The sequence below is a fragment of the Dendrobates tinctorius genome, unplaced genomic scaffold (assembly GCF_039654945.1).
Source record: "Dendrobates tinctorius isolate UK_male_01 unplaced genomic scaffold, ASM3965494v1 ptg000055l, whole genome shotgun sequence".
Lineage (NCBI taxonomy): Eukaryota > Metazoa > Chordata > Amphibia > Anura > Dendrobatidae > Dendrobates > Dendrobates tinctorius.
This window is the reverse complement of record NW_027361723.1, coordinates 2,247,975-2,272,951: the sequence shown is the minus strand read 5'-3', so window position 1 is coordinate 2,272,951 and position 24,977 is coordinate 2,247,975. Positions and strand designations below refer to the sequence as shown.

At 48.6% G+C, this 24,977-nt stretch overlaps 1 protein-coding gene across 1 annotated transcript in view; it reads right to left on the bottom strand.

Moving 5' to 3' along the window:
• Window positions 1-21,095: 21,095 nt before the first annotated feature.
• The window catches only part of GFUS (GDP-L-fucose synthase), a 28,579-nt gene continuing 24,697 nt past the window's right edge, over window positions 21,096-24,977 (bottom strand). Inside the window, exons 8-11 of the mRNA XM_073577263.1 lie at window positions 22,881-22,947; window positions 22,427-22,506; window positions 22,012-22,111; window positions 21,096-21,562 (exon numbers count right to left, since the gene is read on the bottom strand). Of these exons, the coding sequence (XP_073433364.1) occupies window positions 21,507-21,562; window positions 22,012-22,111; window positions 22,427-22,506; window positions 22,881-22,947 (303 nt within the window). The 3' untranslated portion in view covers window positions 21,096-21,506. The remainder of the gene's footprint in view (window positions 21,563-22,011; window positions 22,112-22,426; window positions 22,507-22,880; window positions 22,948-24,977) is intronic.

Genomic DNA, 24,977 nt, shown 5'->3' with positions numbered 1-24,977 from the left:
TAGTGAGCTCCCCCTAGTGGTGGTTGTATAAATCTGTATGTAGTGAGCTCCCCCTAGTGGTGGTTGTATAAATCTGTATGTAGTGAGCTCCCCCTAGTGGTGGTTGTATAAATCTGTATGTAGTGAGCTCCCCCTAGTGGTGGTTGTATAAATCTGAATGTAGTGAACTCCCCCTAGTGGTGGTTGTATAAATCTGTATGCAGTGAGCTCCCCCTAGTGGTGGTTGTATAAATCTGTATGTAGTGAGCTCCCCCTAGTGGTGGCTGTATAAATCTGTATGTAGTGAACTCCCCCTAGTGGTGGCTGTAAAAATCTGTATGTAGTGAGCTCCCTGTAGTGGTGGCTGTATATATCTGTATGTAGTGAGCTCCCCCTAGTGGTGGCTGTATAAATCTGTATGTAGTGAGCTCCCCCTAGTGGTGGCTGTATAAATCTGTATGTAGTGAGCTCCCCCTAGTGGTGGCTGTATAAATCTGTATGTAGTGAGCTCCCCCTAGTGGTGGTTGTATAAATCTGTATGTAGTGAGCTCCCTCTAGTGTCTGTATAAATCTGTATATAGTGAGCTCCTCCTAGTGGTGGCTGTATAAATCTGTATGTAGTGAGCTCCTCCTAATGGTGGCTGTATAAATCTGTATGTAGTGAGCTCCTCCTAGTGGTGGCTGTATAAATCTGTATGTAGTGAGCTCCCCCTAGTGGTGGCTGTATAAATCTGTATGTAGTGAGCTCCCCCTAGTGGTGGCTGTATAAATCTGTATGTAGTGAGCTCCCTCTAGTGGTGACTGTATAAATCTGTATGTATTGAACTCCTTCTAGTGGTGACTGTATAAAACTATGTAGTGAACTCCCCCTAGTGGTGACTGTATAAATCTGTATGTAGTGAGCTCCCCCTAGTGGTAGCTGTATAAATCTGTATGTAGTGAGCTCCCCCTAGTGGTGACTGTATAAATCTATATGTATTGAGCTCCCCTAGTGGTGGCTGTATAAATCTGTATGTAGTGAGCTCCTCCTAGTGGTGGCTGTATAAATCTGTATGTAGTGATCTTCCTCTAGTGGTGGCTGTATAAATCTGTGTGTAGTGATCTCCCTCTAGTGGCAGCTGTATAAATCTGTATGTAGTGAGCTCCCCCTAGTGGTAGCTGTATAAATCTGTATGTAGTGAGCTCCCCCTAGTGGTGACTGTATAAATCTGTATGTATTGAGCTCCCCCAAGTGGTGACTGTATAAATCTGTATGTAGTGAGCTCCCCTAGTGGTGGCTGTATAAATCTGTATGTAGTGAGCTCCCCCTAGTGGTGGCTGTATAAATCTGTATGTAGTGAGCTCCCCCTAGTGGTGGCTGTATAAATCTGTATGTAGTGAGCTCCCCCTAGTGGTGGCTGTATAAATCTGTATGTAGTGAGCTCCCCCTAGTGGTGACTGTATAAATCTGTATGTATTGAGCTCCCCCTAGTGGTGACTGTATAAATCTGTATGTAGTGAGCTCCCCCTAGTGGTGGCTGTATAAATCTGTATGTAGTGAGCTCCCCCTAGTGGTGACTGTATAAATATGTATGTAGTGACCTTTTTTTATTATAAAAATACAAAACTTACAATCAATAAATAGCAAAAATCAAAACCTCAGCAAAAGCAACCGTCCGAGTCCAACATTACCCCCCCAGTCCAAAGCAAAGTCCGAGTCCAGCATAACTGCCCCCAGCCAAAGCAACCCCCCCAAAAAAACAAACAAAAATCAAACTCTGTAAACAAAAGAAAAAGGAGTACAATTACCCATAAAAAATATAATATATGTATGTTATTTTATAACAATAGATATTCAATCCAAAGATAAAAAATATTAAAAATTACATAAAAATTCAAAAGTGAAGGACACATGACCATTAATCTGACACATTCACAAAATTATATGGACCAGGGCTTCAGAGACTATAAAGCACACATAACAATATAATCTATATATAAACCTGTAATGACACTATCATGGTGCTGGGCATTCACAAAAATCAGTATGGGTAATATCAGCTCAATTTATATCACCAGGAATATGGTCCCATATAACATCCTAGAAGTTGCCAAAAGAATCACCCAGCACACAATGAAATCTCACCCTAATTGGTCCTAGTGAAAGGTCAGAAACGTGCAGCCCCAATGCGAAACTGGCAACTTCTAGGATGTTATATGGGATGTCTATATTCCTGGTGATATAAATTGAGCTGATAATACCCATACTGATTTTTGTGAATGCCCAGCACCATGATAGTGTCATTACAGGTTTATATATAGATTATATTGTTATGTGTGCTTTATAGTCTCTGAAGCCCTGGTCCATATAATTTTGTGAATGTGTCAGATTAATGGTCATGTGTCCTTCACTTTTGAATTTTTATGTAATTTTTAATATTTTTTATCTTTGGATTGAATATCTATTGTTATGAAATGACATTTATATTTTTTATGGGTAATTGTACTCCTTTTTCTTTTGTTTACATGGTTCTATTTGGAGTATACCCTTTTAGTGGTGTATTTTATTGATTTAACCCCTCTTCTCTGGATTTTTTATTCAAAAATCAAACTCTTTCTTCTTCATTCTCAGAGAAGCTTCCGCCTTCATCTTTCTTTCTTATGCTGTTTTCTGTCCTTTACTCGTCTTTTCACTTTTTGATTCCTCCAGTTCTCCTCCTCCCCAGGTTACCTCTCCCAAGGAGAGAAGAAACATTTTATTAATACACGCGCACATACACACTTCATACCAAACCTGACAAAGAAAACTCTGGTCCATCGCCCAAACAGAAACATAAAAGCCACCTAGCTTAAAACACATCTATCTAAACCACACAATTTTTTTTTTTCCTTTTTCATATATTTTTTTTTTGTTTGTTTTGCTTTTTTTTTTACACAGCAAATACAACTACAACAACAAATGCAACTATAACAAACCCACCCCCCCCCCCACCATACACAAAAAACCCACACAATACAAAAATAAGCTCACCAAGGAACTCATGACCTCCTGCTTACAAGACAGGTGCATTAACCCTGTAAGCCACAGGATCATCACCCTACAATGCAATGCTACAAAACCCTATATTACAACACTTACCCAGAGCCAGGATTGGCGCCTGTAAGCCCTATATCAGTATTTCACTTCTGCAAAACAAAAATCTGATAGTGAAAAGCCGCCAGCCCGCCACCAGGAAACCAGAGATGACCGGCTTCTAGCCTAACAATCCTTACTCTACCAGCCGTCCCTACCTGTCTAGACATCTGCCCCTATTTATCTACCTACCTTTCCCTGTCTCTCCCTGCCTGCCCCTACTGCCCTAACTAATTCACCACGTGCCTAACTGTCCCTCGGCTGTCCCTGTCCTGCCCCTAACTATCTACCTGTCCCTACTGAAGCTATCTACCTGTCCCTACCACTTACCTGCTTATCTAAGCCCTAGGGTACATTAAATAAGAACCCTCTCCAGGGAAGAGAGGCCCTCGCTGCACCGAGCCTGTCATACTCCAGAGAGCGCACCTTCACCAGGCCACCCAGAATGCTCCTAACAACCTCGTCCCAGGGGAGGATTTTCTGCTGAGTTGACACTAAGCACCGTGCGTTCCACATGTAAAACATGACGACTAAACTGACTAGAAATAAAGTGCCCCGATCTCGGCCACCCAGGGATCTGAATGCCCCATACTCCCACTCCGCATAGGAAAGGTGTGCCAGCCGAAACCAGCCTATGGAAGCACCCACCCTGTTGTAGACCCCTGTATTAAAAGGACACTGAAAGAGGAAGTTCTCCATGCTTTCCAGCGTGTCGCAGCACTCCTCACGGGGACTATCCCGATCTTCGGAGTTCCTACACTTCAGGTTGTCCCTTACATACAGTTTCTCATGGAAGCAACGCCAAGCCAAGTCTCAAAACTTCAAGGGGACCCGTGTAGAATTCAATAACCTCAGCCCGCCCTCCAGATCCCGACTTGGGCAATCTTTGAGCACCAGAGGCTTCTGGAAATGGGTCAATAGGATCCTCCTGTCGAGGATTTTCCTCGACATGGTCCTGATCTCCCACATTCCCAGACCCCACCGGCAGATTACCTTCAGAACCGGGGTAGCGTAAGCCGGGAGATGTCCATGCGGTGTGCGTAGGTCCTTCCTCCTGTCTCCCATTCCTGGAAGAAGGGCCGAAGCCATCCCCTGCAGGAGAATACCCACGGAGGAGCCCTCTATGACCAGAGGTTGGCGATGTTAGTCTTGACAAAAGTGTTTACTAAAAACACCACTGGGTTGACCATACCCAACCCTCCTAGTCTCCTTGTGCGATATGTGACCTCTCGCTTGACTAGGTTCAGCATATTTCCCCATAACATCTGGAAAAACAGGCTGTAGACCCGTGTCCAGAGTGGCTCTGGCAACATGCAGACACTGCCCAGGTATATTAACAAGGGAAGCAAAAAACACTTAACCAGGCTAACCCTTTCCCTCAGGGTCAAAGACCAACCCTTCCTTTGGTCCACCTTCTAGGTGGCGATCTTAAGTCTGCCCTCCCAATTTTGCTGAGGGTAGTCCCCCGGGCCAAATTCGATGCCTAAAATTTTTGCCGATGCCTGGGGCTCTGGAAGAGTGTCCGGGAGACCAAAACTAGGGTCTCCCCCTCCCAGCCAGAGACTCTCACACTTTTCCTGATTTAATTCTGGACCCAGAAGCCTCCAAGTAGCGACCAACCTCAGACATGACCCACTCCCCGCCTCTTCACCCGAGGATATGAAAAGGGAGACATCATTGGCATACGCTACCACCCTCATAGTGGCTTCTGGGGCAGCCTGGTCCATCTTGACTCCCGCCAACGGCCCACGCTCAATCCTCCTTAAAAGGGGATCTATCGCAAACACATATAACAGCGGGCTCAACAGACAGCCCTGGCGGACCCCAGACCCAACCTCAAAAGGGCGGCCAGACCAACCATTCACGAGTGGGAAGGTCTCTGCCCCTGCATACAAGATCTTTAGCAAATTCACAAACCCCCCAGCCAGACCGTACCTCAGAAGGACGGACCAGAGGTACTCATGATTCACCCAATCAAAAGCCTTCACCTGGTCAAAAGATAGCAAATACCCCTTCCAGTGACCCGCCCTACTCTGCTCCACTGCCTCCCAGACACCGAGCACAGCACTAAAAGTGCTGCGGTCTGGAACAGAGCAATGCTGGGTCCCCGAAAGGAGCCGTGGTGCAAACTTCACCAGCCAATTGAACAACACCTTTGCCAGAACCTTCCGGTCCGTATTGAGAAGCGCTATGGGACGCCAATTCTCAATACGGGACGAGTCCTTACCCTTTGACAGGATAATCAGGGCCGACTGCCTCATTGACTGGGAAAGCGTGCCCGAGGAGAGACACTCTTTAGACACCTCAGTCAAGAGGGGGACCAAGGAGTCCCTGAAGGTCTTATAAAACTCGGATGTTAAGCCATCCGGACCTAACGATTTCTTAGGCTGAAGCCCATCAATGGCCAGTCGCACTTCATCTTCCCTGATTTCCACTGTCAAAACGTCAAGCGAGGGGACATCCTCTGGCTCAGGGATGGCTTCGGCCAGGAAAGCCGACATCACGTTCCGATCTAGATCCCTCTTCCTCAACAGGTGTGAGTAGAAGATCTGACCACCTCCAGGATCCCTGATTTGGATCTGTTCAGGGACCCGTACTGTCGACCAAACCTGTCACCACCTTACAACTCACTGACATCTTACAGTTTCTATAGGGATCGGGCGAGCAGTACCTCCTGAAATCCCTCTCAAAAACCAAAGATGTGTGCCTATCGTACTGACACCTCTTGAGTAAAGACTTCACTCTGGAGATTTCCTCACGGTCACCCCCAGTCGAGACAAGATGCTCGAGTTTCCTTCTCAGTTCCTGATACAGGCGGTACCTGCTCAGGCTCCTGAGGCTCGAGAGCCGGCGGAAGAAACTCGCAACCTGTTCCTTGAACATCTTCCACCACTCTGAGTTATCGCTAGAGATCCAAAAGCGGTACCTGGCTCTGAAGAAAGTCCAAAAGGATTGTCTTATCTCTGCTTCTTCCAAGAGGGACGAATTCAGCTTCCATAGTCCTTTTCCCATCCGAGGGGTTTCTGAAACATTCAGAGAAAAAGAAATCAGATGGTGATCGGAGAACTCCACCTCAACAACGGACACTGCTGAAGAGATGGCTTCCTCCTTCAAAAAAACCTGTCTATCCTAGACCTGCAGCTACCTCTATGAAAGGTGAAACCACTGTGACCTGAGGTGTGCCGGATGTGGACATCCACCAGGCAAGCATCACTAGCTATGCTATTAAGAGTATTACTATCGTAAGCCAGCCGGTCAATAGAGCCTCCCCTATCACGAAGCCTTGTGACAGTATTAAAGTCACCTCCAAAGACCACTTGTCGGCTCGTAAAAAGATAGGGCTTAATCTTCAGGAAGAGACATTTATGGTCCCACTTTGACTGTGGACCATAGATGTTACTGAGCCGAAGCTCCTGTCCCCTCATGAAGCCGTCTAAGACCAGGCACCTCCCCATTTCTACCTCGATAACTCTCCGGCATTCAACCGATGCAGTCTTAAAAAGGACTGCCACCCCGCTACATGGCTCGGCCGCAAGAGACCAGTACGAGGACCTGCACCTCCACTGGCTCTCCGCCTTGCGTATGGCCCCCATATCCGTAAGCCTGGTCTCCTGCAAAAACAAAATGTCAGCCTCAAATCGGGTGAGAAAATCAAAGGCCGCAAATCTAGCCGTATCAGACTTTATACTACAAAGTCAACGGGGTGGGTGCCGTCAGCATGAGTGATCGAGTTAGATGGCCTTTTTCTTCCCCCCACCCATTTTCCTAGCCCGTTCATCTCCGGAAGATGAAGCCCCCCTCTTCTTTTCAGAGAGACAGAGGTATCCATCCCTCCCTCCTCTTTCTCATCTCCGGACCCAGGGTTGGCCCCACCTCCTGAGGAAGACACAGCCTCTGGAGAAGGGACTCCACCCCCTCCCAAAGACCCTCCCGATGTTACCTCCGGAACCTCACCCCCGACCCCCGTCTCAGCAGGGTCGTCAAGGGCTTGGAACCGGTTAGAGAGGGGGGATCAGAGGGAAGTCGGTGGGACCTTCATTAGGTGTCTTGGTCAGGGAGGGAGAAGATTTTCCACCTCCCTTCTTTTTCTTTCTTTTTTTTAACTTTGGCACTCTTGGCGCTCTTGTTAGCCTTGTCACCCCTTTCTTTTGGCTGTTCCCCTCCATCCTCGTCAAAACTTTCATATTGGGAGGCATCTGAGAGATCAGCCACCTCCTCATTCTCCATCCGTCTGATCTCCTCATTCACCATTTCCTCCCCCGGGGCCTCAGTGACATTGGCCGTCGCCTCGGAGGAGGGGGCAGCCATTACCCCAGTTTCCCGAGGCTCCTCCTGCCCCCTGCCCTCCTGACGCCTTGCCTGCCTCCGCTGGTAAGGGGGGCCCCCTAGCCCTGCCATTCCTCATCAGCCCCTCAGCTCCTCCCCCGCTGCAACCTCCAACCTCTGCAGAGGTTGCACCGCCAAGAACTTCCTCGCGGCTCCCCTCCACCCGGCAGGCCATGGCATTAGAGAAGGAGCGAGGGCAGCGGCTGAACGGGTGATCTAGATCACCACACAGGTGACATCGAATGACACCACAGGATGCGGCGAGGTGACTCACCTCGCCACACAAGGCACATTTCTGCACCTTGCAGCCCGCCTTGAAGTGGCGATGATCACCGCACCTGTGGCAGACCTTCGGCTGCCCCTGGTAGAAGACCAGAATACGATCCTTTCCCAGGAAAGCCGAGGAAGGGATGTGGGTGACAGTGCCCCCTGAACGCTTCAACTTTACCATGAAGGTCCAGCCTCCTGACCAGATGCCAAAATCATCCCGGTTCTTCTTAGGGACCTCCACAACCTCGCCGTACCGGTTCAACCAGGTCATTATGTCGATGCCAGAAAGAGACTCATTACACATTAAAACGGTCACTTTCTTCGGCCCACTTTGGCGAGAAATTTTGGCGACAAATTGCCTCCACTGCAAACCCTCGCCAGCCGGGCTCCTCCTTTACCAGCTCTAGAGTTGAGCGAAACGGGTCGAAAAAATTCAAAAGTCGCCGACTTTTGGCAAAGTCGGGTTTCATGAAACGAAACCCGACCCTAGGATGAGGTCGGCCACGAGGTCGGCGACTTACGCGCCAAAGTCGCGTTTCAAAAGTTTGTTTTGCGCTCTTTTTCAGCCAATCAGGATCCACGGACACTGTGGGCAACGTGATGATATAGGCACGGGTCACCACCATCTTTCAGAAGGGCATGCAAGTGATTGGCTTGCTTTGGTGGGCGTCACAGGGGGTATAAAAGGGCGTGCACGCCGACCGCCATCTTACTTCTGCCGATCTTAGCATAGGGAGAGGTTGCTACTGATTCTGTAGGGAGAGCGTTAGGCAAGGAAGAAGACCAAAAAACTGCTTCTGCTGCTAGCAATTTGGCCTGCACAACACACCAGTCACTGTGTGTGCAGTGCAAGGGGAGGCTATATAGTGGTGTATCAGTGGTGTTGGTTGTTGGGCTGCCTTCTAAGGCTTCCTGACAGGCTGGCATTGCTGTTTACCCACTGCTCCGCAAACTGCTTTTTTAAAAGCAATCCAATCTCCCTTATCCTCTAGTCACTTTGGTCACAGCTGTGCCATCGAGCTTGTCACATAGCGCTCAGATATTCATTGGGCCTCACACAATCCAAAAGTGTCCAGTGTCCAAAAGTGTGTGCAGAGATTCAAACTCTCACTTATCCTCTAGTCACTTAGGTCACAGCTGTGCCATCGAGCCTGTCACATAGCGCTCAGATATTCATTGGGCCTCACACAATCCAAAAGTGTCCAGTGTCCAAAAGTGTGTGCAGAGATTCAAACTCTCACTTATCCTCTAGTCACTTAGGTCACAGCTGTGCCATCGAGCCTGTCACATAGCGCTCAGATATTCATTGGGCCTCACACAATCCAAAAGTGTCCAGTGTCCAAAAGTGTGTGCAGAGATTCAAACTCTCACTTATCCTCTAGTCACTTAGGTCACAGCTGTGCCATCGAGCCTGTCACATAGCGCTCAGATATTCATTGGGCCTCACACAATCCAAAAGTGTCCAGTGTCCAAAAGTGTGTGCAGAGATTCAAACTCTCACTTATCCTCTAGTCACTTAGGTCACAGCTGTGCCATCGAGCCTGTCACATAGCGCTCAGATATTCATTGGGCCTCACACAATCCAAAAGTGTCCAGTGTCCAAAAGTGTGTGCAGAGATTCAAACTCTCACTTATCCTCTAGTCACTTAGGTCACAGCTGTGCCATCGAGCCTGTCACATAGCGCTCAGATATTCATTGGGCCTCACACAATCCAAAAGTGTCCAGTGTCCAAAAGTGTGTGCAGAGATTCAAAATCTCACTTATCCTCTAGTCACTTAGGTCACAGCTGTGCCATCGAGCCTGTCACATAGCGCTCAGATATTCATTGGGCCTCACACAATCCAAAAGTGTCCAGTGTCCAAAAGTGTGTGCAGAGATTCAAACTCTCACTTATCCTCTAGTCACTTAGGTCACAGCTGTGCCATCGAGCCTGTCACATAGCGCTCAGATATTCATTGGGCCTCACACAATCCAAAAGTGTCCAGTGTCCAAAAGTGTGTGCAGAAATTCAAAATCTCCCCTGTCCTATAGACACCTTGTTTTACATACTATATAGTTTGTTGGATTTTGTCTACATTTCTACCAAAAATGAGGAAGGCTGGTGGAAGAGGCCGTGGAATTGGGCGGGGGTTGGCAGCTGGTAATGATGGTGTTGGTGGTGGATCTGATGGTAGTGGCAAGAGCAAAATAGGACCGAATGCAGGAGGTGTTGAGCCTGCGTCATCGTCTGGCTACATAAGGCCTCGAACGCTTAGTTTTCTAGGAGTTGGCAAACCGCTTTTAAAGCCAGAGCATCAGGAAAAAGTTTTGTCTTACATTGCTGACTCAGCCTCCAGCTCTATCGCCTCCTCTTCTTCAGTTGTAAAAAGTAAAAGCACTGAGTCGTCATTGGAGGCTCATGTTCATGAACCACACCTTTCCTTGTGTCCTTCACCCCAACCAAGATTGAAGGATGACGCAGGCCATACTACTGATTACTCCATGGAGCTGTTTTCACATACCATGCCTGGATTATCAAGTGAAATGGTGAATTACCCAGGCCAAGATGAATCTGACATGGAGTGCACTGATGCACAGCCGCTGATGGATGATTCTGCTGGTACATTCACTCAGAGCACTACATTGTCCTCGCAGTGTACAGAGCCAGATTCTGACCCTGATGAGACTCAGGTGCCCCTTCCCGCACACTATACCACCATACACGGTGACACAGAGGAAGGTGCACATGACATAGAAGAGGAGGTGATGGATGACCCAGTTGTTGACCCAGATTGGCATCCATTGGGGGAAGAGGGTGCTGCTTCCAATAGCTCAGATGAGGAGCATCCACAGCAGACATCGACATCGCAACAGCTGTTATCTGGCAGGCCCGGAGCACTCCAAAGACAGGTTCCAAACATCAAAAGAGTTGCTGGACAGCTTGTCCAGAGGGTCAAAAGATCACAGCGTGCTAGGCCGCAAAATGTCTGCCAAAGTAGGAAGAGTGCAGTGTGGCACTTTTTTGAACAAAATCCTCATGATCAGGCCAAGGTTATCTGTAAGAAGTGCGCAAAGACCTTTAGCCGAGGGAAAAATCTGAAAAATTTGAATACCAGTTGCATGCTTAGACATTTAACCAGCATGCACTTGCAAGCGTGGACACAACACCAAACCTCAAGTGCCACATGTGCAACTGATCACAACGAAGGTAGTCATCAACGCTACATTGTTTCCCCCACTGTAAGCCCCCCGGTTAGCACAGCAGCAAATGTTGAGGTGTCGTTGCAAGGCCACAGCAGTCAGGGAATCCCACTGTTATATCAATGAAAGACTGATTCTAGGCCATCAGAAAGAACACCAACTCCATCACCATCATCAACCCTCTCTCAGTCCGCCCTGTCCACCGCTACTTCCACCATATGCAGCTCTCAAGTCCAGCTCACCCTCCCAGACACTATGAGTAGGTCAAGAAAGTACTCAGTCTCTCATCCGCGTACACTGGGTTTGAACGCCCACATTGCCAAACTAATCTCGTTTGAGATGATGCCCTTTCGGTTGGTGGAAAGCACAGCTTTCCGCGAACTCATGGCCTATGCAGTACCACGCAATGACCTACCCAGTCGCCACTTCTTCTCTCGCAAAGCCATCCCAGCCCTCCACCATCATGTGAAAGACCGCATTGTCCATGCACTCAAGCAGTCAGTGAGCGGAAAGGTGCACCTCACAACTGATGCATGGTCCAGTCGGCATGGCCAGGGCCGTTACGTGTCCATCACTGCGCACTGGGTTAATGTGGTGGATGCAGGGTCCACAGGGGACAGCGGTGGTGGGACAGTGCTGCCTAGCCCACGGTATAGGAAACAGTTGGCTGTAGGCGTTCCACCCTCCTCCTCCTCCTCCTCCTCCAGAAGCGAAAGCTCGTCCACAGAGCGCAGTCGTACGAGCACTCCATCTGCAGCTGCCACTGTTGCACACGATGTGTCCCCCTATCGAGCAGCTAGTGGAAAGCGTCAGCAGGCTGTGTTGCAGATGATGTGCTTGGGCGACAGACATACCGCCGAGGTGCTGGCCGAGTACTTGAAGCGACAAACTGAGTCATGGCTGGGCAGTGTACGTACATCTTGAGGCAGGCAAGGTAGTTAGTGATAACGGCCGTAATTTTGTGGCAGCCATAGCCCTTTCAAAACTCAGCCACATACCTTGCTTGGCTCACACCTTGAACCTGGTGGTGCAGTGCTTCCTCAAAAATTATCCGGAGTTAACAGCCCTGCTCCAGAAGGTGCGAAGACTGTGCGCGCACATCCGCCGGTCGCCTGTACACTCCGTTCGTATGCAGAAGCTGCAGCGATTGCTCCACCTTCCCAACCACCGCCTCATTATCGACATTGCAACAAGGTGGAACTCCACCCTGCACATGGTGGAGCGGCTGTGCGAGCAGAGGCAGGCCATAATGCATTTGTGGGAGGATACACGGCCAGGCGCTTTGAGAGCAGACATGGAGTTGACAGGTGTGCAGTGGTCGAAGCTGAAAGACCTCTGTAAAGTCCTTCAGTGTTTTGAGGAATGCACACGGCTGGTAAGCGCAGACGACGCCATCCTAAGCATGAGCATCCCACTTATGCGTCTGCTCATGCAAACTTTGACGCACCTTAAGGAGCAGGCGTCTGCAGCCAATGTTGATGAGGAGGAAGAGGAGGAGGGAATCCTTGATGACATTCAGCCATTGTCTGCTCAGGGACCTCTCCTGGACGAGGTGGAGGAAGAAGAGGAGGAGGAGGATGATGTTGGGGATGATTACTTAGGGGAGGAGGATGCATCTCGTGGGCAAGTGAAAATGTTGGCGTGGCAAGGTCTGGTACAGGGTTTGTGCGTGACTGGAGGGATGTGGATTTGCCAGAAAGTGCTCCTCCAACCAGAACTCGCAGTGCATCATTGACACCGGGAACATTGGCCCACATGTCAGATTATGCCTTGCGGATCCTAAAAAGGGACCCCCGCATTGCCAAAATGATGAACGATGACGACTACTGGTTGGCCAGCATCCTGGATCCACGCTATAAAGGCAAATTACAAAACATCATGCCACAGGAGAACCTTGACCTAATATTGGCTAATAAACAAGCAACTCTGGTAAATCGGTTGCTTGAGGCATTCCCAGCACACAGCAGCGGTGATGGTTCTCACACGAGCCGTACGGGCCGGGGGCAGCTTGGCAGAGGTGTTCGTGGTGCACACAGCAGAAGTGGCGTTGGAGACAGGGGTTTCATGACAATGTTGTGGACTGATTTTTCAAATACCGCTCACACAACTGGTAATACTGCATCGATGGAAAGTGACAGGAGACAGCAGTTGTCAACCATGGTTACAAACTACTTTTCCTCCCATATCGATGTTCTCCCACACAGGTCAATCCCCTTTGACTATTGGGCCGCTAAACTGGACACCTGGCCTGAATTGGCCCAATATGCCTTACAGGAGCTCGCTTGCCCAGCTGCAAGTGTGCTATCGGAAAGAGTCTTCAGTGCAGCTGGATCAATCCTGACAGAAAAAAGGACCCATCTGTCAACCCAAAATGTGGATGATCTAACCTTCATTAAAATGAACCACGCATGGGTTTCCAAGGATTTTGTCCCACCTTCCCCTGATGACAAATAGGGTGACAGAAAAATGGCTTGCTTTGGTCCACCTCTTCCTGGGACTTGACCTATTTCGCCTTTTGCATCAGCTGAATGTCCAACATCAACATATGCCACTTTCTAAAACTCCCTAACTGTGCTGCCTCCCCCCCCCCATGGCCGGGGTCACCACCTAGCGCACGACACCGTGCGAGTGCCGTTGCCCTGGACAGGTGGGTAGGCCGACTCTTGGGCGTGGGCACTGGCACAGGGTCCCTCATAGTGCAATCAAGTGTCTCTGACGGTGGTGGTGCACACCCGCCGTCAGACACACCGCTGTACTATGAGGGGCCCAGTGCCAGTACCGACGCCCACGAGTGGGCCCCCCTTGCTTGGGCAGGGCCCCAGCATTTGCAATCTTTACTTCTCCCTGCTCCTCCGCTGTGTAATCTGGGCCGTCAAATCCATACTGTGCCTGACACCGTCTGAGCCTGCCTCCTGAGACATATATTTTGAATGTGTACACTATCCATACATGTTATCCGGGGATACGGTACCCTTTCTAACCTTTGTGCAATCACGTGCAATCCATACTGGGCCTGACACCGTCTGAGCCTGCCTCCTGAGACATATATTTTGAATGTGTACGCTATCCATACATGTTATCTGGGGATACGGTACCCTTTCTAACCTTTGTGCAATCACGTGCAATCCATACTGGGCCTAACACCGTCTGAGCCTGCCTCCTGAGACATATATTTTGAATGTGTACGCTATCCATACATGTTATCTGGGGATACGGTACCCTTTCTAACCTTTGTGCAATCACGTGCAATCCATACTGGGCCTGACACCGTCTGAGCCTGCCTCCTGAGACATATATTTTGAATGTGTACGCTATCCATACATGTTATCCGGGGATACGGTACCCTTTCTAACCTTTGTGCAATCACGTGCAATCCATACTGGGCCTGACATCGTCTGAGCCTGCCTCCTGAGACATATATTTTGAATGTGTACACTATCCATACATGTTATCTGGGGATACGGTACCCTTTCTCACCTTTGTGCAATCACGTGCAATCCATACTGGGCCTAACACCGTCTGAGAATGATAGATGGGGCCCACCATACACTGGAACATTCCAAAGGTGGACATCAGACACTGGAGCAGCATTTACAGGGCCCATTATACACTAGAGCATTAGAAATGGGGCCCATTATGTTTGGAGCATTATTTGGGCCCATAAGACAGTGGAGCTTCATCCATGGGGACCAACATATACTGTAGCATTATGTGGAGCTCATCATATACTGTTTCAAACATTATATGGGACCAATGATTCTGTATGGAGAAATAGATGGGCCTCGTCATGAGATGTAAAAAGTGAAGTATTTTTCATTGTACTATACCGCTATTTCTCTGCCGTATCGGAGCATGATCATTGATGAGTTGTGGTATGTGTTAAAGGGGTGCTCTTTCGCCCAGGGCACATGAAAACCTGCAGCCAGCCCTCCCCCCCCCCACAACTTTAGCCAAATAACCCCCATTTTTCAGTGCGTAACTTGTATTATGAAGTTAATTAAGGTTGACAAGCTTAAGTAAGAAGAATTGATGCTTTTGGCATTCAAATGGGCACTGTAGGTGTGTTTCCTGTCCTCCTCTCACTGCCGACTTTTATTCCCCATTGACTTACATTGGGTTTCGTGTTTCTGGATGACCCCGACTTTTCCCTATAATCGGACGATCTTGCTCGACCCGACTTTTGGAAAAGTCGGGTTTCACGAAACGAAACGCGACCCTAAAAAACCAAAAGTCGCTCAACTCTAACCAGCTCATAATTCGACCAAAAGAGATCCAAGCCCTCCGGCCAAACAAAGCTGATATTAAAGGTGGAGGTCCCAAAAGGATGTATCAGAGCAAAGATGTCAATAGCCCTGAAGTTCATCTTCATGAGGAGCTTCACCACATTTGTCCTGGATGGACATGCCTCATCACCCCTCCAGGGAAGACGAACCACATTTCTCCTGGAGACCCCCTGCCCGGCTGTCGGGAGGGACCACAAGGTCTCCCCTCCCCTTTTCTATTGGAAGGCAGCTAGACCAAACTTATCTAGCCAGTAGGACAACTCCACCTCTCTTCCCTCTACATTGATCGTCCGCTCCTCTTTTTTGAGGGCCTCCAGGAAACGGCAGCGAAAAGCATACTGTAATTCCCTGCTATTTGCAGTGCAGCTGCCCCTTTAAGAGTGATACTTCAGGGTTTAATTACCACACCCTGCTTTTCAGCAGCACATGTGCTGGCAGCTGCAGACTGTTGCTCCAGCCTCTCCTGCAGACCTTCACCACTGGGTCCCCCGCGGATACAGGTGACACACATGCAGAGGACCCCAGTGGTGCGACCCTCTCCGGCGAGGGTGCAGTCCGGGCCGGTGTTGCCGCAGCCATTACAGCTGCACCCGAGATGATAACCGGGTGCAGCAGGCGCCAAGCCGTCCCCCATTTTCAGAGGTTCGGGCCTGGACACCTCCACAGGTGTTACTTCCGTCCGCCACAGGGCCACACTCCAGACCATGCAGACTGTCCGGCTCTGCAGCCGCATGCCCACTCCCGTCCCCTCTGCTACCGCCAGCAGACAGTGACCTGCGCCACGTGACTTGTACTCTCCCCGCTCCCTCGCACCGAACCCACTGCAGGTCCCGGGCCGGGGTGGGTAGCGGGCTCCACACAGCGGGACCGGGGGGTCCCAGGAAGGGGGACAAGCACCAACCTCTCCTCCGATGTTTTCTTCCTTTGTTTCTTTTTCCCCCTCCTGGTTGCCTCGTCCCAGCAGTCCTCATCCCCAAACTTCAGGTGGGCATAAATTACTGGGGACTCTAGCTGATGGATCTGCTGCAGGACGAGACAACCCCCACCACTGCTGCTGCTATCATCCGCATCACTCCCATCATCCTCTGAAATACTATGGTCTGATGGGAGTGGGACCTGCACTGGATCTATCCCGCTGTGCGTGGCCTGGAGATCACTTACCAAGCCCCCAGGTGGGTACGGTGCCTCCTCCATCTCCACATGGTCCACCTCCTCCACCTGGGTCGGACACCGAGACCCCTCTGGCTCCTTTGCAGCAGCCATGTTGTGAAATCGGTCCTCATTCGCCAATTTTTCCCGGAAAGGCCCGCTGTTGTCCAATATGGCCGCTCTCCAGGCTTCAATGTCCTCAATGCAGATCCCCAGGCTGGATATCCTGGCTGTTAGGTCAGACTTCTCTGTGCCGGAGGCTCTGTCTGCAGCCTGCCTCGCCTCCTTCATCTCCTCCTGGAGCCTCCTCATACTCGCAGAGGTACACATGGATGCGGGAACCATAGCTAGTAACCGGCTCCCGTTCGGCCCTAGTGCCCCAATCCTTCTGAACCGCCACCGCTGCACCTCTGCGAGTACTCTGCTCACCTCCGGGAGGAGACACCACAGTGGACCTCGCCTCAGCCTTAGGGACTTTGCAGCCCTCCTGGGCTCCTCCATGTTTTGGGCCTTGCCGGATCTGGTGACCCTCCTTGCCGGTAGCAATGAGCTCCCACCCCTCACCGGCATAGACCGAGGGGTGGGAGACGGGGACTCAGCCCCACAGTTCACCCACTACACCCCTCTTTCCTGGGTCAGAGAGGGGGGGATTCCTGGGTGTAAAAAAACTGGTGACTCTCCTTGAGCAAGCACACCTTCCTCCACAGACTACAGGCTCCTAGTGGTGGATGTATAAATCTGTATGTAATGAGCTCCCCCTAGTGGCGGCTATATAAATCTATGTAGTGAGCTCCCCCTAGTGGTGGCTGTATAAATTTGTATGTACTGAGCTCCCCCTAGTGGTGGTTGTATAAATTTGTATGTACTGAGCTCCCCCTAGTGGTGGCTGTATAAATTTGTATGTACTGAGCTGTCCCTAGTGGAGGCTGCATAAATCTGTATGTAGCGAGCTCCCCCTAGCGGTGGCTGTATAAATCTGTATGTAGTGAGCTCCCCCTAGTGGTGGCTGTATAAATCTGTATGTAGTGAGCTCCCCCTAGTGGAGGCTGTATAAATCTGTATGTAGTGAGCTCCTTCTAGTGGTGGCTGTATAAATCTGTATGTAGTGAGCTCCCCCTAGTGGAGGCTGTATAAATCTGTATGTAGTGACCTCTCCCTAGTGGTGGCTGTATAAATCTGTATGTAGTGAGCTCCCCCTAGAGGAGGCTGTATAAATCTGTATGTAGTGAGTTCCTTCTAGTGGTGGCTGTATAAATCTGTATGTAGTGAGCTCCCCCTAGTGGTGACTGTATAAATCTGTATGTAGTGAGCTCCCCCTAATGGTGACTGTATAAAATCTGTATGTAGTGAGCTCCCTCTAATGGTGACTGTATAAAATCTGTATGTAGTGAGCTCCCCCTAGTGGAGGCTGTATAAATCTGTATGTAGTGAGCTCCCCCTAGTGGAGGCTGTATAAATCTGTATGTAGTGAGCTCCTTCTAGTGGTGGCTGTATAAATCTGTATGTAGTGAGCTCCCCCTAGTGGAGGCTGTATAAATCTGTATGTAGTGACCTCTCCCTAGTGGTGGCTGTATAAATCTGTATGTAGTGAGCTCCCCCTAGAGGAGGCTGTATAAATCTGTATGTAGTGAGCTCCTTCTAGTGGTGGCTGTATAAATCTGTATGTAGTGAGCTCCCCTAGTGGTGACTGTATAAATCTGTATGTAGTGAGCTCCCCCTAATGGTGACTGTATAAAATCTGTATGTAGTGAGCTCCCTCTAATGGTGACTGTATAAAATCTGTATGTAGTGAGCTCCCCCTAGTGGAGGCTGTATAAATCTGTATGTAGTGAGCTCCCCCTAGCGGAGGCTGTATAAATCTGTATGTAGTGAGCTTTCCCTAGTGGAGGCTGTATAAATCTGTATGTAGTGAGCTCCCCCTAGTGGAGGCTGTATAAATTTGTATGTAGTGAGCTCCCCCTATTGGTTCCTGTATAAATCTGTATGTAGTGAGCTCCCCCTAGTGGTGGCTGTATAAATCTGTATGTAGTGAGCTTCCCCTAGTGGTGGCTGTATAAATCTGTATGTAGTGAGCTCCCCCTAGTGGAGGCTGTATAAATCTGTATGTAGTGAGCTTCCCCTAGTGGTGGCTGTATAAATCTGTATGTAGTGAGCTCCCCCTAGCGGTGGCTGTATAAATCTGTATGTAGTGAGCTCCTTCTAGTGGTGGCTGTATAAGGCCATGTGCACACGATGCAGATTTGCAGCGTTTCCGCAGCGGATTTTACCGCGCAGAAACGTTGCATATCCGCATTGTGATGTATAGTACCTTTAAAATGAATGAAAAAAAAAAAAACCGCTGTGCGGACGCTGCGGATTTTTCCACGCGGTTTTCCTGCGGTACAAAATCCGCAGCATGTTACTTCTTTTGTGTGGTTTTCTATCTCCCCTGTTACCAAATCCGCAGGGGGAAGACCGCAATGGAAAACCGCACAAAAACCGCATGAAAACCGCGTGAAAAATGGAAGAAATCCGCAGGAAAAATGCAGGTCATTTGACCTGCGGTTTTCTTCCATTCTGCACGGAAAAATCCGCAGGGCTCAAAACTCCGTCTGCACTCAGCCTAAATCTGTATGTAGTGAGCTCCCCCTAGTGGTGGCTGTATAAATCTGAAAGTAGTGAGCTCCTTCTAGTGGTGGCTGTATAACTCTGTATGTAGTGAGCTCCCCCTAGTGGTGACTGTATAAATCTGTATGTAGTGAGCTCCCTCTAATGGTGACTGTATAAAATCTGTATGTACTGAGCTGTCCCTAGTGGAGGCTGTATAAATCTGTATGTAGTGAGCTGTCCCTAGTGGAGGCTGTATAAATCTGTATGTAGTGAGCTTCTTCTAGTGGTGGCTGTATAAATCTGTATGTAGTGAGCTCCCCCTAGTGGAGGCTGTATAAACCTGTATGTAGTGAGCGCCCCCTAGTGGAGGCTATATAAATCTGTATGTAGTGAGCTCCCCCTAGTGGAGACTGTATAAACCTGTATGTAGTGAGCTCCCCCTAGTGGAGGCTGTATAAATCTGTATGTAGTGAGCTCCTCCTAGTGGAGGCTGTATAAATTTGTACGTAGTGAGCCCCCCTATTGGTTCCTGTATAAATCTGTATGTAGTGAGCGCCCCCTAGTGGTGACTGTATAAATCTGTATGTAGTGAGCTCTCCCTAGTGGTGGCTGTATAAATTTGTATGTACTGAGCTGTCCCTAGTGGAGGCTGTATAAATCTGTATGTAGTGAGCTCCCCCTAGCGGTGGCTGTATAAATCTGTATGTAGTGAGCTCCCCCTAGTGGTGGCTGTATACATTTGTATGTACTGAGCTCCCCCTAATGGTGGCTGTATACATTTGTATGTACTGAGCTCCCCCTAATGGTGGCTGTATAAATTTGTATGTACTGAGCTCCCCCTAATGGTGGCTGTATAAATTTGTATGTACTGAGCTGTCCCTAGTGGAGGCTGTATAAATCTGTATGTAGTGAGCTCCCCCAAGTGGTGGCTGTATAAATCTGTATGTAGTGAACTCCCCCTAGTGGTGGCTGTATAAATCTGTATGTAGCGATCTCTCCCTAGTGGTGGCTGTATAAATCTGTAAGTAGTGAGCTCCTTCTAGTGGTGGCTGTATAAATCTGTATGTAGTGAGTTCCCCCTAGTGGTGACTGTATAAATCTGTATGTAGTGAGCTCCCTCTAATGGTGACTGTATAAAATCTGCATGTAGTGCGCTTCCCCTAGTGGAGGCTGTATAAATCTGTATGTAGTGAGCTCCCCCTAGTGGAGGCTGTATAAATCTGTATGTAGTGAACTCCCCCTAGTGGAGGCTGTATAAATCTGTATGTAGTGAACTCCCCCTAGTGGAGGCTGTATAAATCTGTATGTAGTGAGCTCCCCTAATGGTGACTGTATAAAATCTGTATGTAGTGAGCTCCCTCTCGTGATTCTGTATGTAGTGAGCCCTCCCTCACTTATTTTTACAAAATTTAATAAAAAAAAAAAATTTTGGCCATTGTTGGACAAAAAGTTGCATAGATTTAATATTTATTGGAAATATATTTCCAGTGTCATAGTGAAGGGATAAACCTAACGCATTTACTCACATCATGGTCAGGCTGGCAGAACCCCTCTAACTTAATATTGGTCCAATGGATGATGCTATCTATGACATTTTCGCTCTATAGACAGGTAAAACAGTGGTAAGAAACATGACAACCAAATCTACTGCATGAGACCCTCTAGGGACGAAGATATCCTGCAAATTGGGGATCTCATATTCTTGTAACATACCCAGCACATCCAACGGCCAGTCCCCCACATTATCTCACCAAGTGGAGGTATGTGGGCAGAACCTTGCTGTAATAAAATGCAGAGGTTGGGTCTCTGTAATTGTTCATTTCTGGAAGACACAGTTCACGGTAATTTTGTTCCATTTTCCTAAATCTGAGCGCATCCCTCCATAAAAGGTAAGAGCTGTTCCTGCAGCATCAGGATTAGTACTTGTTTCGTCCTTCCTTTTTATGTTTTTTAATTGCATATATCGCATTGTTGGTTCCCATTTTGTATAGTTTTTATGAACACTGCTGCCTACCTTTCTGAATTAAATATATAAAATGTAATAGCTCTGTTCCTCTTGTTCTGTAAACCGCACCCCTGAAGCCATTCACTACCTGTAACAGGCGTCCGATCAGTCTGGATAAACGATTGGAGGCAGTGAAGTTACGTTTCCATGACATGTGAACACTTGATAAATAAAAGATAAAAAAGGACCCAACAGGAGAAATCACCAAACAGGATAAAGAATTTATTTCAAGCAAAGGACCACTGCCCCCAACATGTGCAGGTACAGAGAGATCAGACTCTGGGGAGCATTTATCAGCAGTAATGAGGCGCCACTGTATTCAGGACGCAGGTTTCATCCTCTCCGGCTGGTTGGGGCCCCTCGCCCGATGTGGACATGTTCCTCGCTCCATAAGTAAGTGACTCCCTATTCTGATCAGTGATTTGCATAGTGAATAAGAACCTATAACGACCCCTGACGCTGGCTCCGCTCGCTGCTGTACGTCCAGACAGTGAGGACAGAGGTAGATGAGGGTGATGATCCCACATCCGACACCAGAAACCCAAGACCAATAATATCCTAAGTCGCCATCGTCCGGCGTCACCAAGCGGTTCACAGCTCTCTGGCGGCGGGTCACTTCCGGGCCCGGGCGTAGTTGGCGTTAAACCAGTCACATGTTTCCTGGACGGCTGCAGAGAAAGCGCAAAATCTGATGAGTGACGGGAAGGAGCTGCGGTACATCACCCGGCACAAGATCTGGTGGGCCGGACACAAGTCAGAAGATCCACCATGAATCCTGACACCAATGTGAACAGGGCCAACTTCATCCTCAGAATGAAAGGCGCTCCTCCCGTTCTGTGTATACAGCACCTATGTGTTTCCATGTTTACAACCAATCCCGATGTCGTCTGATCCTGCGGTGACTGTCGGATCAGACTACGCTGTGCTGGTCTGTAGTCTGTAACTATGGTAACACATAGATCTGCTCTCGAGCTGAAGCGACTCTTCATGGCAGGTGAATAATCCCGTCATAACAGAATCTTGCATGTTCCGTTATCACATATTATCGATTCTCTAGTTATTATGCTCCCACTCTGGGGCACATCACACCGGCGCCCCCCGCTGGTGCCTCACTTACCCTGACTGAACGCTGTGAACTTGAAGTCAGGGAGGTACTGGCGCAGTTTGCCGTTGCTCGCCGTCTTCTTGTACTGTCCATCAGACTTTGTGATGTCAAACTGAGCGAAAGGTTAAGAGAAAAGACCGCGGTGCAGAGAGAAGTCACAAAACTGCGAGGATCGCAACGATCGCAACACATAGGTGTCATCTATCTACCCTGCGCACAATGGGGGAGGAGAAGGATTGTGACTGCAGCTCTGGGTGTAACTACAACATTACAATTGTGATTGTAGATGTGGGAGTGACAGGAGCATAAGAAAGGTGACGGGGACGGCAGGTTTAGATGACCAGAGTGTCAGTATTGTGATTACAGCTCTGGAGGTGACTGATGTATGAGAACAGCGAATACAGCTCTGGCTGCAAAAACAGGATACGAGAACTTCCCCCTTGAAGTCCATGGCGGACACGATGCTCTCTGCCGCCTCCTTGATGGACACCTCGTCCTCTTCTCCCACTGTTAATACACACAGGTTATAAATACAGTCAGCGTACCGTGTGCGGGGTGTGGACTCCCTTTCTACCAACCAACACCTCGCCCAGATCCGAGTGAGTAAACAAGAAGCACGAGAAAGAAAAGAAAATGGATCCAGCGATAGCCGGGGGGGGGGGGGGGGGAATATAACCTTATACAATAAAGGTGTAAAAAGTCTGGCCCTGTACACAGAGGAGCAGATCCCGATCATGGGTAAGACTGCCGGTGAAACGCGCTGATCTGCTCCTCTGTGTGTACAGGGCCAGACGATATGTTTCCATTATGTTTTCTCTTGGTTATAATAATACACATGTCCGCCGCTCCAACAGGACACGACACGCGGAGCGCAGCCTCACCAGAGAGAATGATGGGATCCACCTCATCGTATTCCCGCAGCACCCAGATAAAGAGCCGAGCTAGGTCCTAGGAAACAGGAGAATGGGAAAATGAGCGCAGCTCTGGAGTATAATACAGGATGTAACTCAGGATCAGTAATGTAATGTATGTACACAGTGACTGCACCAGCAGAATAGTGAGTGCAGCTCTGGGGTATAATACAGGATGTAACTCAGGATCAGTAATGTAATGTATGTAACACAGTGTCTGCACCAGCAGAATAGTGAGTGCAGCTCTGGGGTATAATACAGGATGTAACTCAGGATCAGTAATGTAATGTATGTAACACAGTGTCTGCACCAGCAGAATAGTGAGTACAGCTCTGGAGAATAATACGGGAGGTAACTCAGGATCAGTAATGTAATGTATGTACACAGTGACTGCACCAGCAGTATAGTGAGTGCAGCTCTGGAGTATAATACGGGAGGTAACTCAGGATCAGTAATGTTGTGAAGTACAGTATTCAGATGTACGGGACATCTTGTTCTCCGGGATCCATTTTTGTGCTTGCGACGCCATTTTGCTGTTTACGAGTTAAATTTTGTAACTTAACTAGATGAAAGTTCACGGCTGTTATGAAACCAGACTGTTCCAGCTTGTACAAGATATGAGATATGAGATGAGACCCTAAAAGAATGCGCTATTGTTCTATTATCTACATCACACAGCTAGGGACATATTCCGATTTTCTTGCAATACTATTGGCTTAAATGTATTACGATTCTATTGGTAGCTGTATACTTTGCATAATTAAGCAGAATGCTATGTAATGTGAGATTCAGTAAAGGGGCTCAGTGATCTGCCTCGATCCTCCCATACAGAGACACATCTCCGTGTGGTCATTCCCAGTTGCTAGCAATGCCCTGTGAACTAATTTGGAAATCACTGGCTCAACCGTGAAGGGTTAATTTAGCCCTACCTCAACAGTTTTGGAGCCCAACGTGCGGCCCCCGAACAGGGACGCCTCTTCCCCCGGAGGACAACAAGACAAAGGACCCTCGGAGCGGACACAGGTGCTGGAAAATTGGGACTGATCATCCCCCACAACCACGGTAAGTTGGCAGTTATACTGTTCAGACTGACCGTTGGTGTGGTTTTCCTGTACTTGTTACTGCAAAGAGGATCTGAGGTTTGTCCCCTGGTGGGGTGATTCATGGGTGGAATCATATAGAGGTGTAGTCCCGTTGGGGGCCCAGTGCTCGAACCGTACCTCATAAGGGACCAGTGATTGTGACTCTTTATAGTCAAAATATCCTGAATTCCTGATCATTGTTAGTAATCAGGCGTGGTCATGTGATCGAAGATGGGTAGGATACGTAACTCAGGTATATATAGATATATAAATCTATATATAACCAGAGGTGTCTGGAGGGATAGTCTGAGACGCCCTCCTCCTTTCACTTAGTACCGCGAATTTTGGGCAATCCCAGAGGGGGATTATTGACCTGGTGGAACAAACTGAGACGGCGGCTCCAGTATTGTGCACAACTAAAGGATATTTAGCTCTAAATGAGAGAATCCGTGGAAAGAAAAGAAGAATTTTGTGGCTTGGCACATGAATTGTGTGACGAAGGTGTTAGGAAGAACAGAGGAAGTGAATTCTGATTGTTTCGGTTACTGCTATGTTGAAGAAGGAAAAACTGTCTATTATTATGGCAAGGACGGGATGTATTGTGGTTCAAGCAAGTGACTGTGGTGTGAGGAAGTGATTAAAAGAAGGAACTGAGATTAATGATGCTAATGTGTCAGGCAGACGAATAGTTAAAAGTGATGATTTGAAAGAAGAGGTCTTCCTGCTAGATGACAATTGTACAAGGAGACCGAGAGTCGCAGCCCCCACCTTTTCTTTGTTAAACGCTCACGGTATCTATTATCAGCCACCGCTGCCAGCCTCAGTCCCCGCTAAAAAAAAAAAAAAAAAAGTTTTCAGAAGAATTTAACCCGTCTGTTCAGCGTACAGAAAAGAAAAAAACAAGAGCAAATAGCAGCCTCTAGCCCCCACCGCAGCTGCGAGCACACAGTGTGCCCTTCAGCCCACACAGCAAACTCTCGACCCC